This window comes from Cydia amplana, chromosome 1 (genome assembly GCF_948474715.1).
Source record: "Cydia amplana chromosome 1, ilCydAmpl1.1, whole genome shotgun sequence".
NCBI lineage: Eukaryota > Metazoa > Arthropoda > Insecta > Lepidoptera > Tortricidae > Cydia > Cydia amplana.
Window position 1 is genome coordinate 19,133,564 of NC_086069.1, and position 15,203 is coordinate 19,148,766.

Below are 15,203 nucleotides of genomic sequence, written 5' to 3' on the forward strand. Positions count from 1 at the left end.
TGTTTTCAACTTTAGCTTAAGGACTCAAAGTGCAATATTGTTTGAATTGACAATAAGCGAAGTTACCGGCAAAAAAACTTGTTTGTGCTGGAGGCTTCATAGACCGCCCATGCCAACCACGGTTATTCAATAATGAGTTGAATTTAAGTCTGCGTAAAGATTACAATCGTTTGAACTGGTTCAAAACCTTATTATGAGGTAACAGAATCGACTGGGTTTTTATTTCGGTTACCGGTAACAGGGGTTAACTCGATCTGATACGGTTACCGAATCAAAGTGTTACCTTATCAGACGGTTACCGTTATGGTAGGGGTTTTTATAACCACTTCTAAAATAACCCTATGAAAAACCCCGGTTAAGGTAACCGGTTCCGGTCCCTGCTCTTTAGAGAGCGGAAACCTAACCGGTAGGTTGTATTAACCTGGTTAGGTCTCCGCTGCCTATGCTGCCAATAGTAATACTAGCATCCAGCGATACTGAAATGTAATGGCAGATTTTTGGTTATCATTTTTTGCTATCATCCGTTAGTTGTCAGAATCACCGAAAAACTTAGCCTCGGGTAAATTTACATACAATGGCTAATTACAGTAATTACTTATGTGTAAATTAGGTACGGCGCAGATATTTATGAGTGTAAATATTGTTAAATATTGATTAATCTTTGTGCTTGCACAAGTACACGCATCGTAAAATATAAATAAATAAATATTATAGGACTTTCTTACACAGATTGACTAAGTCCCACAGAAAGCTCAAGAAGGCTTGTGTTGTGGGTACTCAGACAACGATATGTATAATACACAAATACATAGAAAACACCCAAGACTCAGGAATAAATATCTGTGTTAATCACACAAATAAATGCCCTTACCAGGATTCGAACCCAGGACACTAGGCCCTTGGCCAGACCAGTCGTCAACCATCAAATATACCTTTTTAGTAAATAATAAGTATGTCCAGTTCAGATCCCTAATTGGTGAATTCGATGGAGAGGGAGTTACTTAGCTTTGTAGTTAACTGTACATATGCATTTAAGTATGTACATAAAATACAAAGTATCTACAGGAATTCTTTGCGTTAACACAATATTTTTTTATCGTTCATGCCGTAGACGCCTGCATAACGATGCTTGAGAAGGAAGTGAGTAAGGCCTTCTAATAACGACTTCCTCATGTTCTAGATAACTGGGGTAGGTACTTAGTTGAAGATCACAAAACCGCACAGTTACCTACCTCATTAAAAGCTCGCTATTTGAAATGACGCTTTCCGATAAACCGTCGGTTCTAAACCGATATACGAGTAAACTAGAGTAGTCTAGTATAGTAGACTATTTTATAGTAAGCTTAGACTAGCTATTGAGCATTTTTTTTATTGTTGTTCATGTGATCTTAGGATTTCTAGAAATTGTAAGTTATTCCGGCTCAGAAGTGCGAGATCTAAGTATTCTAATACATATACTATAAAAAAGTGTCTGAACTTATCAGAATCTTCTGACGCAAAATTGGAATATATTTATTTTCTCCTAGTAGTAGAATCAATATAATCCTAAGAATACACGAACCTATAACAATAACAAAACGGCCAAGAGCATGTCCAGCCATTCTCAGTGTAGGGTTCGTAGTTAACAGTGAAGTGATAGTGAAATTGAAAAAAAAAAAACTCAAGAGCATATTGGGCCATATAGTGTGGAAAGATAAGTCGGGCCCTGGAGGGAAACTACCTTAAATCCTTAAGCTGGCTCATTTTACCTAAAGGAGACATTCCTTTATTTTTAAAAAGAAACAAAACTGCGTTTAAAGATTTTCTAAAACTCGCTTGCCTCGCCTGGGACTCGAACCAACTAAAATTTAAAAAAAAAAACAAATACTCCCTATTTTACTATACTAATCGATAGTATTATTATTCAGGATAAAATTTCTCTAACAAACATTTGGTCTTAAAAATTAAATCTAACATTAACTTTATTTTACTAATCAATTTGTTACAAGATGGTGCACCTGCCCACAACAGCAGAATTGCTTACCTCAATGAAAATTTCAATGTCTGGATAGGTACAAACGGGACGATTAGATAGCCTGCAAGGACTGCCAGACCTAACGCCCATGGACTTTTTTATGGGGTCATGTAAAAAATGTTATTTATGAAACTTGCTATGAAACCGTTTAAGAGCTAAGGGTTGCGGTAGAAAATGTTATTAGGGGCATACACCACAACACTTTGCTGAAGGCTACAAGAAATTAATTTCAACGGCGACTAATTTTGTGTAGCCGGAACGAGGGGGCTCATTTCGAACAATTTATCAGTTAAATAATTTAAGTGTTACAAATTGATAGTAAAATAAAGTTAATGTTAGATTTAATGATCATTTTTATTAGGGTTCCGTACCCAAAGGGTAAAAACGGGACCCTATTACTAAGACTCCGCTGTCCGTCCGTCCGTCCGTCCGTCCGTCTGTCACCAGGCTGTATCTCACGAACTGTGATAGCTAGACAGTTAAAATTTTCACAGATGATGTATTTCTGTTGGCGCTATAACAACAAATACTAAAAACAGAATAAAATAAAGATTTAAGTGGGGCTCCCATACAACAAACGTGATTTTTGACCGAAGTTAAGCAACGTCGGGCGGGGTCAGTACTTGGATGGGTGACCGTTATTTGCTTGTTTATTTTTTTGCTTGTTTTGCTCTATTTTTTGTTGATGGTGCGGAATCTTCCGTGCGCGAGTCCGACTCGCACTTGGCCGGTTTTTTTTAAGATCAAATGTTTGTTAGAGAAATTTTATCCTGAATAATAATACTATCGATTAGTATAATAAAATAGGGAGTGTTTGTTTTTTTAATTTTAGTTGGTTCGAGTCCCGGGCGAGGCAAGCGAGTTTTAGAAAAATTTTGAATGCAGTTTTGTTTTTTTTTTTAAATAAAGGAATGTCTCCTTTAAGTAAAATGAGCCAGCTTAAGGATTTAAGGTAGTTTCCCTCCAGGGCCCGACTTATCTTTCCACACTGTATACCTAACTCGAGTTTATAATAATTTTAGATTATATTACTCTCTTATTGCTCACAATGTTTTTTTATCAAACTTGAAATCAAAACAGGAAATGTACGTTTTAACTATTTTATGTGACAATTAATGTTGTTTTTATAAGTTTACCAGTCAAAGATGGTGTCATCACATCACGCATTCGACTCAACACATATCGAAAAAAAAGGTAAAAATAATTTAAACAGCATTGAACTTGCTCATTTAACGATTCGCTCATATTCTTCCACGTATCCCTGTCCTCGGAAATCTCCCACCATGCAGTCTCTGTTAAAGTGGTTAAGTCCTGCCATCCTGCCATTGGTTAAGGCTAGACTGTAAAGTGTAATTGGAATACATAATATTTATAAAGTAATTCATTAACAAAGCTTAATACAATTTAATGTGGTTGGCTGGCCGTGCGTGGACCTTATCTCTACGATATAAGATCTACGCCTGGTTAGTTGAGTGTGATGCTGTCCCGCAAGATAGATTTAAGATATAGATATAAGTAAATTTATGTTCCTAATGCTAACTTGTTACTATTAGTAATTAGTGTACCTAATTTAGCTTAAGATTACTCTAGAGCGCACCGCCAACAAACTGTCTCACAGTTTGGCGAAACATTAGATTAAGGTACTAAAATGCTGTATTTTTATGTAAAATTTTCAATAAAAAAAAAAAAAATCTCCGACGAGGTCTACCGTGATGCCTTACAATTAGTGGGATCCAACGGGCGGCTGTTTTGCCCACAGGTCATCTGGCATACGGCAGACGTGTTCTACTCTGTCCTATTTCAGCTTGGCGGCAGTCTATGCTACCTCAGTTATTCGAGCTTTGTATTAAGTAATCCAGTAGTGTGTGTGACATAAGTATGTCACCGACGTTTCGCCGACGACATATTTAAGTCATAAATTAGCTAACAATGCTTAATGCTCAAACACGTGTTTGTGTAAATATTTACCATATGTATTATTTGACAAACGTCAGTTAATGACGAATTAAGCATAATGTTTATGATGGGCAAGTGATAAGGTGACAACTTATTTATTGAAAATATCACTTTCTACGTCTTTGTATGAGTAGTCTAATGGCGCAGTAAATTAACGATCAATATAATAGTACCGTAATTATTTATTAATTAGTTCACAAATCACAAAGTCAAATTTTTAATCGATATCCTATATCTGTCCTGAGGAGGATAACATTCAATATAAACACGTCTCGTACAGGTACAGGTGTGTAACCTACATACGTGCTGCACACCTATATGTATAAAACCGTAATAAATACTAACCACATCCAATGATTGTAACGATAATTATATCTATTAATCGATATGAAACACAGAGTTAAGCAATAATTTAATATATAGGTATATAGAGCTAATTCGACAATTAATTCAGGAGGTGGATAGTAAACCTGTTTGAGCTCATATTATGGTTTGTTTTAGCTTGTCATTGGACTTTGGCGGCATAATGTATAGCTAGCGGTAAAAGCGTGTTTAAAAGAATATTTATAACAGCAACAACATATTATTTTGTTGGTTTGATAATTTGAAGACTAATTTCCATTCTTGGGTGGCACCGGTTTGTGTCACGAGAGTAATTTTGCAGAAAAGGATGTGGCTAGTTTAATAAATTAACAAGTGGGCGAACTAAAAGTCTTTAGGGCCCGATTCGGATTTTGTAATAGACATCTATTAGATATCTTTTAGACATCGCCAAGATACGATAACGATATGTTTAACTTGTTTAAGATCTAATCTGTCAAATTTGACATTTCCGCGATTCTGGAGATAGGTACTCTTGAACGATTTCCACAAGATATTACTTAGAGATCTAATTCACATCTAATAGATATCTAACACGATCTATCGTAAAAGTGACATTTGGGCCCGATTCGGATTTTGAACTAGACATCTGTTAGATGTGTATTAGACATCACCAAGATACGACAACGATATGTTTAAGATCTTGCCTGTCAAATTTGACATTTGTGCGATTCTGGAGATACTCTTGAACGATTTCCACAAGATATTATTACGATATTTTAACGTAAAAGTGACATTTGATGCCCGAATTGAGCTGCAAAAGAGAACTAGTTGAAATCTAAACTACAACGTATCTAGTACATATCGTATCGTTCTCTAGTCTAGAACGGATCTTGTTTTCCGAATACCGCGGATTGGTTGCCCGAATTGCGCTGCAAAAGAGAACTAGTTGAAATCTAAACTATAACGTATCTAGAATGGATCTAGTACGTGTCGTCTCTTGTGAATATCTTGAAGTTCGAATACGGCAGTAAGTTTATATACGATAAGGTGAGCTACGACGTTTTGTGGAGAGTTTTGTTTGTTGTTTTCTGTTCTTACATATTTATATGATTAACTTAGCAGCTCCCAGAGTTGGTGACTCTTTGAACAAAATTTACTGCATATTGACCATTTATTTTTGTATTTATCTTGGTTTAATTGTATACTTTTTAGAGTTTTTTTGCGTCGGATGTTTATTATTTATTTCATACAGTTTAATGTTAAACTAGTAGTACTTATCTGATTTCTTTATCATAATCAGACCGTGATCATTAGCTATCTGTAACATATTTATTGAGAACATATGTGGTGTTCCATGCCTAAAGGGTCCTAATGCTCCATGTACATAAAGACTTTAGGTGTGGAACGTCACATATCAGGAATCTGAAACACGTTCTTGAGAAAAATGTGAAGATGCTCATATTAGGTCAAGACTACAATATAGGATGACTCACGTTAAGTAGACCGGGCTGTGTCCGGGCCGGAGCTTCCGAAGCTTCGTTTTCTATGTAAACACATCACGTGATCACCTGTCATCTACCGAAAAGTAAGCGCCGGTAGCTCCGGCCCGGACACGGCCCGGTCGGCCCGGTCTAACGTGAGTAATCCTTATTTCAATATAGGAAATTTCTCACATGCCCTTCATTAACTAGAAAAAATCTGATGACCATCAAATTACTAAATCGATTTCGAAACACTCTCGATCAACAATGCATTAAAAAAAAAACAAAAAAATAAAGCAGAGCAACCATCTGGTTATATACGATTCACAGACAGACATACAATACAAAATAAATGTTAAGTTAGATTTATATTTAAAAATTGTACAATATACATATATACCTATCTGAAGTCAGACTATTTTGAGGTGAGTTGCTAGCAGTATGGTACCTGGTGTGTTGAGTGTTCATTTGATTGAAGATTTCTTCAATATAGCAAATATAGCTCCAGTAATAGTTGACATTACTTATGTGACTCTGTGTGTGTATTTGTGTAGTGTGTTCCTATAGTTTTAATTTAACTAATAATGATGTATTCCGGCGTCGAAATATTCATTACGAAATGTTTCATTTATTTAAATGTGGAAGATTTGTATATTTACTAATAAATACTTCCAATTTTACCACCTCCTTTCCTATACTTTACGATTTTTGAAGTGAAAACTTCTTTAGCGGCGCTGTGCACTTTTTGTGATGGGGAAAAAATGTTAAACTCGCAAGAGGTAAGAAATAAAATAAATAAATAAATCGTTTATTCAGATGAAATAAACCCTATAATACATATTTTTCTTCTGCCAAACTGCAGGACAGTTTGTTGACGTTAGATTCGTAAGACGTAAGACGTAACCCTCTCTTTCTACCGCGCGGCGAAAATGTATGCCTGAGCCTGCTGTTTCGTTTTTATTCACCAAAGAACTTTAGTCATAATGTATCATAATCAGGTCAATCATTTAAAACTGGACTTTTATATTAAGCAATAAAGCTCAATGTTCTAATCTTGTACGGGCTGAAATACAAGGATCTCTAAATTTATATCACTCAAATATAATTCAATAAAGCTACATCTTGATGAAATCGCTAATAAAAGTGAATTCTAGTACTAGGAATAAAACTCAAAATATCATGACCAAATATATTCCGATGCGAGGTCTGCAAGGTAACTTTACAATTTCTATTCGAATTTTAAACAATTAACGCTCACTGACGAGCAATTTTGGAACTAAAGTTTTTAATTAGAAAGGAGTATGGGTCAATTATACATAGTGCTGCAGACATTTTGGACTAGTCATTGAGTTTGCACTTCTGCCGGTACTCCCGGAGTGCAACTCGTTGTTTTTTTTTAGTGTCCGGTACCCGAATTTTGCTTTCTGTCTGTTTGTGCTTATTGCACAAAAGTAACCTTTACCGGGATTTGAACCCAGGATCACCCGGTCGTCAAAGTAAAAAGTAAGTACCTGTATCCAGCTAGAATATCCATGAGTGTACTCTTGCCGGCGCCTGACTGGCCCACGATGACGGTCAGCTCGCCGGAGTTGAAAGTGCCGCTCAGATTGTTCAGGATCACCTTGCGTCCTAAAAAAACACATCAAAATATATAAATCTTAATATTTTTGAAGTGAAAACTTCTTTAGCGGCGCTGTGCACTTTTTGAGGTGGGGAAAAATGTTAAACTCGCGACAGATCACGTGACCGTAAGACTTTTACAATGTCATTGAGTTTTTCTTTATTGATTTAAATGCCATCTAGTGAGTTTCTCTTTAACTGGTATTAATATAACTCGAGTACTAATAGTGATGTGCTTAGGGGTTTCAAGTAATGCGACGAAATAACGCTAGATGGCGTTAACCTCAATTATACAGACATTTTCCACTAGTCATTGAGTTTTCACTTCTGCCGGCACTCCTGGAGTGCAACCCGTTGTTTTTTTCTTACTAAGTCATTACATCTACCTATGACAAGCAAGTTCAATGCTGACATATTTAGATATCAAATAAGATATAGAATATCTGGGAGACCGAGCTTTGCTTTGCTGAAAATAAATAAATAAAGAGAATACATTTATTTACGTCTAACCAAACCAGTTAATTAATAGAAGAGATAGATGAGATGGACGTTAAAAAGGGCTCAGGGCCCCCCAAGAACTCAGCGTAATGCTAAAACATATAAAAACCCAAAAATGCGCGTTTTCCCAGAGATGAGACCTAGCTAGATCGATTTTTCGCCCCTGAAACCCCTCATATATAGCAAAAATTTCATCGAAATCGTTAGAGCTGTTTCCGAGATCCCTGAGATATATATAATATATATTTGCATATATTTTGTGTTAGGTCTTAATCTTTTTGACGGTAATGTACCTAACTATCCTTTTATCTAAATTGTTAATTTAGTTTAGGTACCTTCAAGAAATACTATAAAAATTAATTCATGTCATGTTTTGTAAAATACACACGTACCTGTTTTACTTTCCTTGTATTCGAAATGAAAAGGAGAGCGTTTAGCGCGGGTAGAAGATAACAATACAATACAATACAAATACTCTTTATTGCACACCTCATTACAGAAAACAATACGGATAATACAGGAAGAAGAGGTTAAACAACAGGCGGTCTTATCGCTAAAAAGCGATCTCTTCCAGACAACCTTTAGGTAGCGGAAATTAATAAATTTATGTCATGTCAGTAGGTGTTTCATATTCAATATAAGAATTTTAGCACAGAAAAACACAATACAAAAACAGTATAACACAAATAAAAATAAAATAAAATAAGATACATATACATACACATATACATACACAAATACATATATATATATATATATGTGTAAATATGCCAGCTATAGGGAAAAGGAAACAGGTAAAAGTATTACGGAGCAGATAAAAAGTGAAGTTTAACGAGTCTCTTGAAAGAATTAGGAGACTGGGCGCACCTTACGTCTGCAGGCAGAGAATTCCATAGTCGAACAGATTGGAAAGTGAAAGAATTAGTATAGAATTTAGACGAGGATGACGGGACAGAAAGAAGAAAATTCTGGGAGGACCTAACCGAACGGAGATAGCTGTAACGGTTTTTGAGATAGCGGGGAGTTGCGGGGTTAAAAAGAATGGAATACAGAAGTGACAAAACGTGGGAGTTACGACGTAGGCGAATAGGGAGCCACTTGAGCTGCGACCGGAAGTGGGAGACATGGTCATATTTGCGTAGCCCAAATATAAACCGAATGCAGACATTTTGGATACGCTCAAGCTTATTAAGTTGCTCCTCAGTGAGATCGAGATAAGCAACGTCAGCGTAATCCAGAATAGGGAGGAGAAGAGTTTGTGCGAGGGCAATTCTAGTAGGAATGGGAAGGAAGTTTCGTAATCTCCTGAGGGAAGCAACTGCCGCGAACATCTTCCTGCTGACTTCGCCCACCTGAGGACCCCACGATAAGGTCCTATCCATAATGATGCCAAGGTTTTTTACCTTCTGCGAGTAGGGAATTAAAACGCCATTAAAGTAAATAGGTGAGAGGTTGTTAAAGTCAATTCTGGGAAGCAGTTTTGGGCTACCTATTATAATAGTCTGTGTCTTTGACGGATTAACTTTTAGGCCAAAACTGCGACTCCAATTTGAGATTTTGTCTAAGTCGCTATTCACTTTACGGATAGCAGATGTGAGTTCGCCAATAACGCCCTGTGAGTAAATCTGAAGATCGTCGGCATAAAGGTGATAATGTGAAGTTAGGTTAGAAGTAATTGAATTTATGAATATGGAGAACAACAAAGGAGACAGCACGCCGCCTTGCGGAACGCCTGCCAACGTGTTGGACCAAGAAGAAAGACAATCATCGACCTTTATGCGCTGCCGACGACCACTCAAGTAACTACGAAACCATCCGACTACCGCAGGAGATATATTAAGACAGCGTAGTGTTCCAAGGAGAACCTATTTTGACTCGAACTGTTGGCCAAAATATCTTGTCAGAAATGGCCGAAATGGGTGCCTTCATCCCTTGGTTAACAAACTAAGTATTGTATAACAAAGTAAATGTGTCTTCGAGTTTCATTATATGTAATTAATTATTTATATTATTTACATTTTTAGGTTCAGCTATCACCTACGGACATTATTTTAGGTATCTAGTATGCTTGCATTGTCTGTATTACTTATCTATTTAATATGTCATTAGTGTCGGCATTGATACCAATGTTAGCGTGCAACACAATAAAGTCAACAAGGGCAATGGTACAGTAGGTAGGTACTCAAGTATTTATTGGGTAGTGTTACGAAAGGTAATTTACTAGGTACCCAATGTCGGGTACCTAGTAAATAAGTAGTATTAATCCATATACTCGTACCTAATGTACGATATAATAGCAGTGTATTTGTACTAGAGTAACTTGATTAAAGAAATAGTACGCAAGAGTAGAACTGGCGGCCTAGCCAAGGTGACGATCGCTAACGCTTCGCCATCGAATCGCTTTGTGTCTCTCTATCACTCTTCCTTATTAATGTGACAGTGACAGTTGCGTTTCGATCGCTACGAAGCGTTAGCGATTGGCATGTTGGCTACGGGGCCTGGAGCAGCTAACAACTTTAGGACCAACCCTTGTACACTTCTTATAGTATACATCCGTCATTGTGGAGTGGTATATGCCATTTCTGAAGAGCACGTCGTGACTCTCGTGAGGAGGAGGAGGTAGTAATTAAGGATAAAGGCAAACCTAGGTTTAAAGTTTAGTTTAAGGCTTTATGTTTTGGTCGATGTTATCATGTTTTGATTTGTTGATTTTTTTCATGAATGTAAGTTTATTTTTTCTTAAGTAATATGCCTTTTTTACGGCTACCTTGTTGTTAAATGAAGGATTAAATACATTTAAAATGAATCCACACATTCATACTTTACCTTCAACAAGATAAGGTTTATAATAACGCCTTGAAGCAAAAATCCGTGGGTGTACGATTTTCGTGACGCCGAGTGTAGGTAGGTACAACGCGGTAATCTCATGAAATACTCGTACACGCCTGAAAACGTCCGTTTACTGTTTCTATTTGAAGATAGGTACGAGCGTAGTCCCTAGTTTACCAGTTAAACTATTACTTTAGATAAATTGTTAGCTTGAAATGAAAACATGACTAATCCGGAAACGGAAGAATTGCCTATTTACGGTCACTGGTTTTCCAGTTCACTTTTCCCATGATAGAAGAAGTGACACGCTCGGCTAACATGACATCGAACCTTCATCCGATGAATCCGATCATCATCATCTTCCTCGCGTTGTCCCGGCATTTTGCCACAGCTCATGGGAGCCTGGGGTCCGCTTGGCAACTAATCCCAGTAATTGGCGTGGGCACTATACTCTATCCACGTTAACGAGCTAGTACCAGAAAACTCAGACTGCACGTGATTGGTCAGCGATAAGGGCGATGCATGTGCAACGGGTGAGTTTACATGATAGTCAACTCTGTCTATTGTACGGTGCGGACGTGTCTAATTGCTCTCCTTTGTATTGTTTCCCGTAATCCATAGCCTCCGCTATCAACTGTTCCATGGTATTTTTTCTAAGATTCATTAAGACAATAAAAACTCCAAATTGCAAAATAGCCGCCGTTATCAACCTTTGCATGGTATTTTCTCTACCTGGTCACAAATGCTCACTAATTGTTATGATAACAATAACTTTGAATCATTTATAGTATTTAGTTTTTTTTTTGCAGGCAAAGGAATTGATCATAAACATGCAGTTGGTTAATAAAATTTGACTAAATAGAGTATAAAACAGCATGTAAGCCGTGCCGGACAGCGAGGTGCCATTGTTTACGCCCACTGCCCTTTTTTGTCCCTTTCATCTGCATACAAAAGTGCAAAAGAGAGAACGCTATACTAGTTCGTTAACGTGGATAGAATATAGTTTTTACGAAAGCGACTGCCATCTGACCTTCCTTACACTAAAGAAAAAGTGACCAAGTCTACCCCGAAGAGAACCCGCGTCTTCAGCTTACACGGGTAATGTCCTGATGACCACTAGACCACCTCCACAAAATTAAAAATCCACCAAACAATTGAAAACTGTCACATATCAATGTCAATTCGAACATAGATTGTCTGAGATAGTACTTACATTTAGTAGCATATCTATAAACTCGTACTAAACACTATGTAAACAGGCCCAAAGCAGTGTAGTAGAAGTCTTATCAGATAAAAATAAATCATTAATTATCTCCGAAATGGAGGGGAGGGGTATTACTGCAATGTTCTGCCGCCAGCGTGCAGCACTAGCACCCATCGTAAACCATAGAGTAACTTATACATCTTTAATTCATAGTTTACCTATAAATAAAAGTTACTTTTAAAAGTGACAAAAATGCAATTTTTTTGCAAGCTATCAAGTTCACTCTACAATTACGGGGCCCCGTTTACTTAAAAAACGTAAAATAGTTATTTACGTGCGAATAGGTAATTCGCAACTCGTGTCGATTTAAAACACTCCCTTCGGTCGTGTTTTAATTTATCGCCACTCGTTTCGAATTTCCTCTTTTTCGCACTTGTATCGAACAACGTTTTACAGTACATATGGCACTTTAAAGTTTCGACATCGCACGAAAAGTGCAATTTTACGCACTAGTGCGGAAAAGTAGCCCCATATGTACTGTAATAGTACATTATTGTCGAGGTTCGGAAGTAGCTACTTGCAGGCTGAGGATTCGTTTTAAACGGACGACCTTGGGAGTCCGTTTAATTGAATCCGAAGCCAGCAAGTAGCCTTCCAGCCGAGTCATATATAGTGCTTTTCTCAAAAATGGTGCAAGAAATAGAAATATTTTACAGAAGCAACGTTCTAATTTTTACAGAAAAAAGCAAAACCATTAAAAAGATTTGCTTGCCGCCTTAAAAAAAAAAAGAAGCGTATTTTTCTGCTGAAAATACGCCAACGTATTTGAGACACCTAAATAGTCGCGGTACTAACATTATAATAATATAAGTGCTGATCATCTCTTTGGCTGTTTAATGGACCTATGCCTTCATTTGATGTGGTCATTTAAAGTTTTAAAAAGTATGGAACTCGTTAAATAATGGAATTTGTATGCAACATTGCAGTCCCGAAATCGAGACTGCAATGTTATTAACTTTTTAATTTTTTGAATGACCATAAACTACGCATTTCGCGACCTATTTTTTAACCGGCAACGTCGACTTTGCCGTCCATTTTTGAGAAAAAGATTTTTTTTTTCGTTGGATAATTTATTAATTTTATTTTAACATTTGATTCAGCCACAAGGCCCGTATTACATATATTCTAGTTAGTATAAGTAAATTTAATAAAAAAAAAAAAATAAACACTATTTTTCAACAGAACGGCGCCGGCGTGGCTCAGTTGAATCGTCTGCGCTTAATAGGCGATAAGCGCGAAGCCAGCGGGCTCAGCACGGTTCCATTTTTATCCACTATCACTATGCCCGTCACTTTCGCACTTACATACTTGTTAGAACGTGACAGGCATGGTGATAAATGATAAAAATGCTACCGTGCTACTAGGGCTGCTTTGTCAGTAGAAAAAGGCGGCAAATTTGAAAAGTGTAGGGGCCAAGGATTGTTCTCTCATAGACATTTTGAATTGTTCGCCTTTTTCTACTAACAAAGTTGGCTTGCCATAATATATTTCATTAAGAGAAAGGGCCCCACATATATATATATTATATATATATAGGGATCCACATATTACGTCACACGAGTTTAATGATTTCTTTGACCAGTTTGACCCCTCCTCCATCCGGTGGTCACGTTTGTTTACACTTTCCTCCTCTAGTTTAACGTCAGCTTAATTCTTTTTTGAACTTTAACAACAATTCGTAAACATATATTATATATTTGATAAAAACAAATACATAGTTTCGAAACTAGTAGGTTCCTAAGTATTGGGTAGGTAGGGATTGTGTTAACGTCTAGCTCTTAAAATTAAGTTATAAAACGATTAGGAACCCATTCTGATTATGTATATCAATAATATGTCACTTTCCTGATTCCTATAAGTATCCTACGACACTCACAGCTCTTTTTTCGTTTATAACTGCAAGACGTGTCGATAAATAGACAAGCATATTTTCGAGCATCATTAGTTCATTACCCTTTGTTTCCTACTAGTACCTAACACATTTTGGTTGTAACTAAGATCTAGGTATATACGTAAATATATGAAATCTGGGTCGACAGTCTTAGATAAGCATTACATAGTCCTCATTAACTCAACCGTCATACTTAATGGCTATATAGGCTACCTATGTACCTACTTACTTCCACACATTCTGAATTAGCTGTTGTGTAATTGAATTATGATAAAATTAATTGTTCTCACTACGCAAAGTCTAATAATTTCGCCTTTATCTTAAGCACACGATCACGATATGAGTTCAACTGCAGATAAACCAGTAAAGCACCTCTTTGTATAAGTTATACATATATACGTACAGAACTAAGTATATTAATTAATTCTATGAATATATCTTTTTTACAACCTCTGAGACTTACCTCTGTTAAAAATGCCTTGGCGGACCGTGTAATTAAGGTTTTCGAATGAAATGTTAAGCGAAGAGTCTTCCGTGAGAGACGTGGAAGAAGTCTCCAAGGATATGGACTCACAAGCCATGATGCAGGATTTGCTCACTACATAGACACAGAACTACACATTCATTTCCATAGTTCAAAACACAAAGAATCGTGATCGATACAAACAAAGGGTACGAGGCTGCGCCAGCTGCGCGCATGACGCCCAGGCGATACAAGGTGGGTCGCTACACTGTGGCGCGCGCGCGCAACACAAGCCAGCAGCGATATCGGTCGTTCCCCCACTACACTACCAATACCAACTGGCATGTTGCATGTGTCGTCAGCTGATACCAACTATGGATGACTGTTAGAGACAGATAGATCCATTGCCGACCCGGTCGGTAGCTACTGCCGAAGTAGGTACCTACAAAGACCAGTTTGATGGAAATGTAGAGGGCTTCCTGGGCTTCTGACTGATTGTGAATTAATTATTACTCGATAATTTAAGCCTATTCAAGTAATCGTACACAGTGCCGGATTAACCAATAAGCAAAACAAGCACGTGCTTAGGGCACCACGTCTAGGGGGGCACCAAAATGGTAGGCAAAAAAACGCACAGGCTGCATTAGCATTGCAGTCTTAGTGGAGTATGTACCTACAATATGAAACTTTTTGTACGTGTAGAAGAACCCGTCTAATTAATAACGAAGGGTCGTAGGAGTAAGAGAGTGAGAGCACGTAAGAACGTCTTCATCGTAGGCATTTGATTTGACCATATACGGAGGCCCTCAAGCTCATGGCCAAAAAATTTTACCGTCGGGCTTGTGGCCAGCCGATTTTTTCGA

The 15,203-nt window shown here is 37.3% G+C and overlaps 1 protein-coding gene across 1 annotated transcript in view; it reads right to left on the bottom strand.

Moving 5' to 3' along the window:
• LOC134649893 (ATP-binding cassette subfamily G member 4-like) overlaps positions 1–14,655 on the bottom strand; it is a 28,184-nt gene extending 13,529 nt beyond the window's left edge. The window contains exons 1-2 of the mRNA XM_063504729.1: positions 14,341–14,655; positions 7,287–7,404 (exon numbers count right to left, since the gene is read on the bottom strand). Of these exons, the coding sequence (XP_063360799.1) occupies positions 7,287–7,404; positions 14,341–14,458 (236 nt within the window). The 5' untranslated portion in view covers positions 14,459–14,655. The remainder of the gene's footprint in view (positions 1–7,286; positions 7,405–14,340) is intronic.
• Positions 14,656–15,203: the final 548 nt, after the last annotated feature.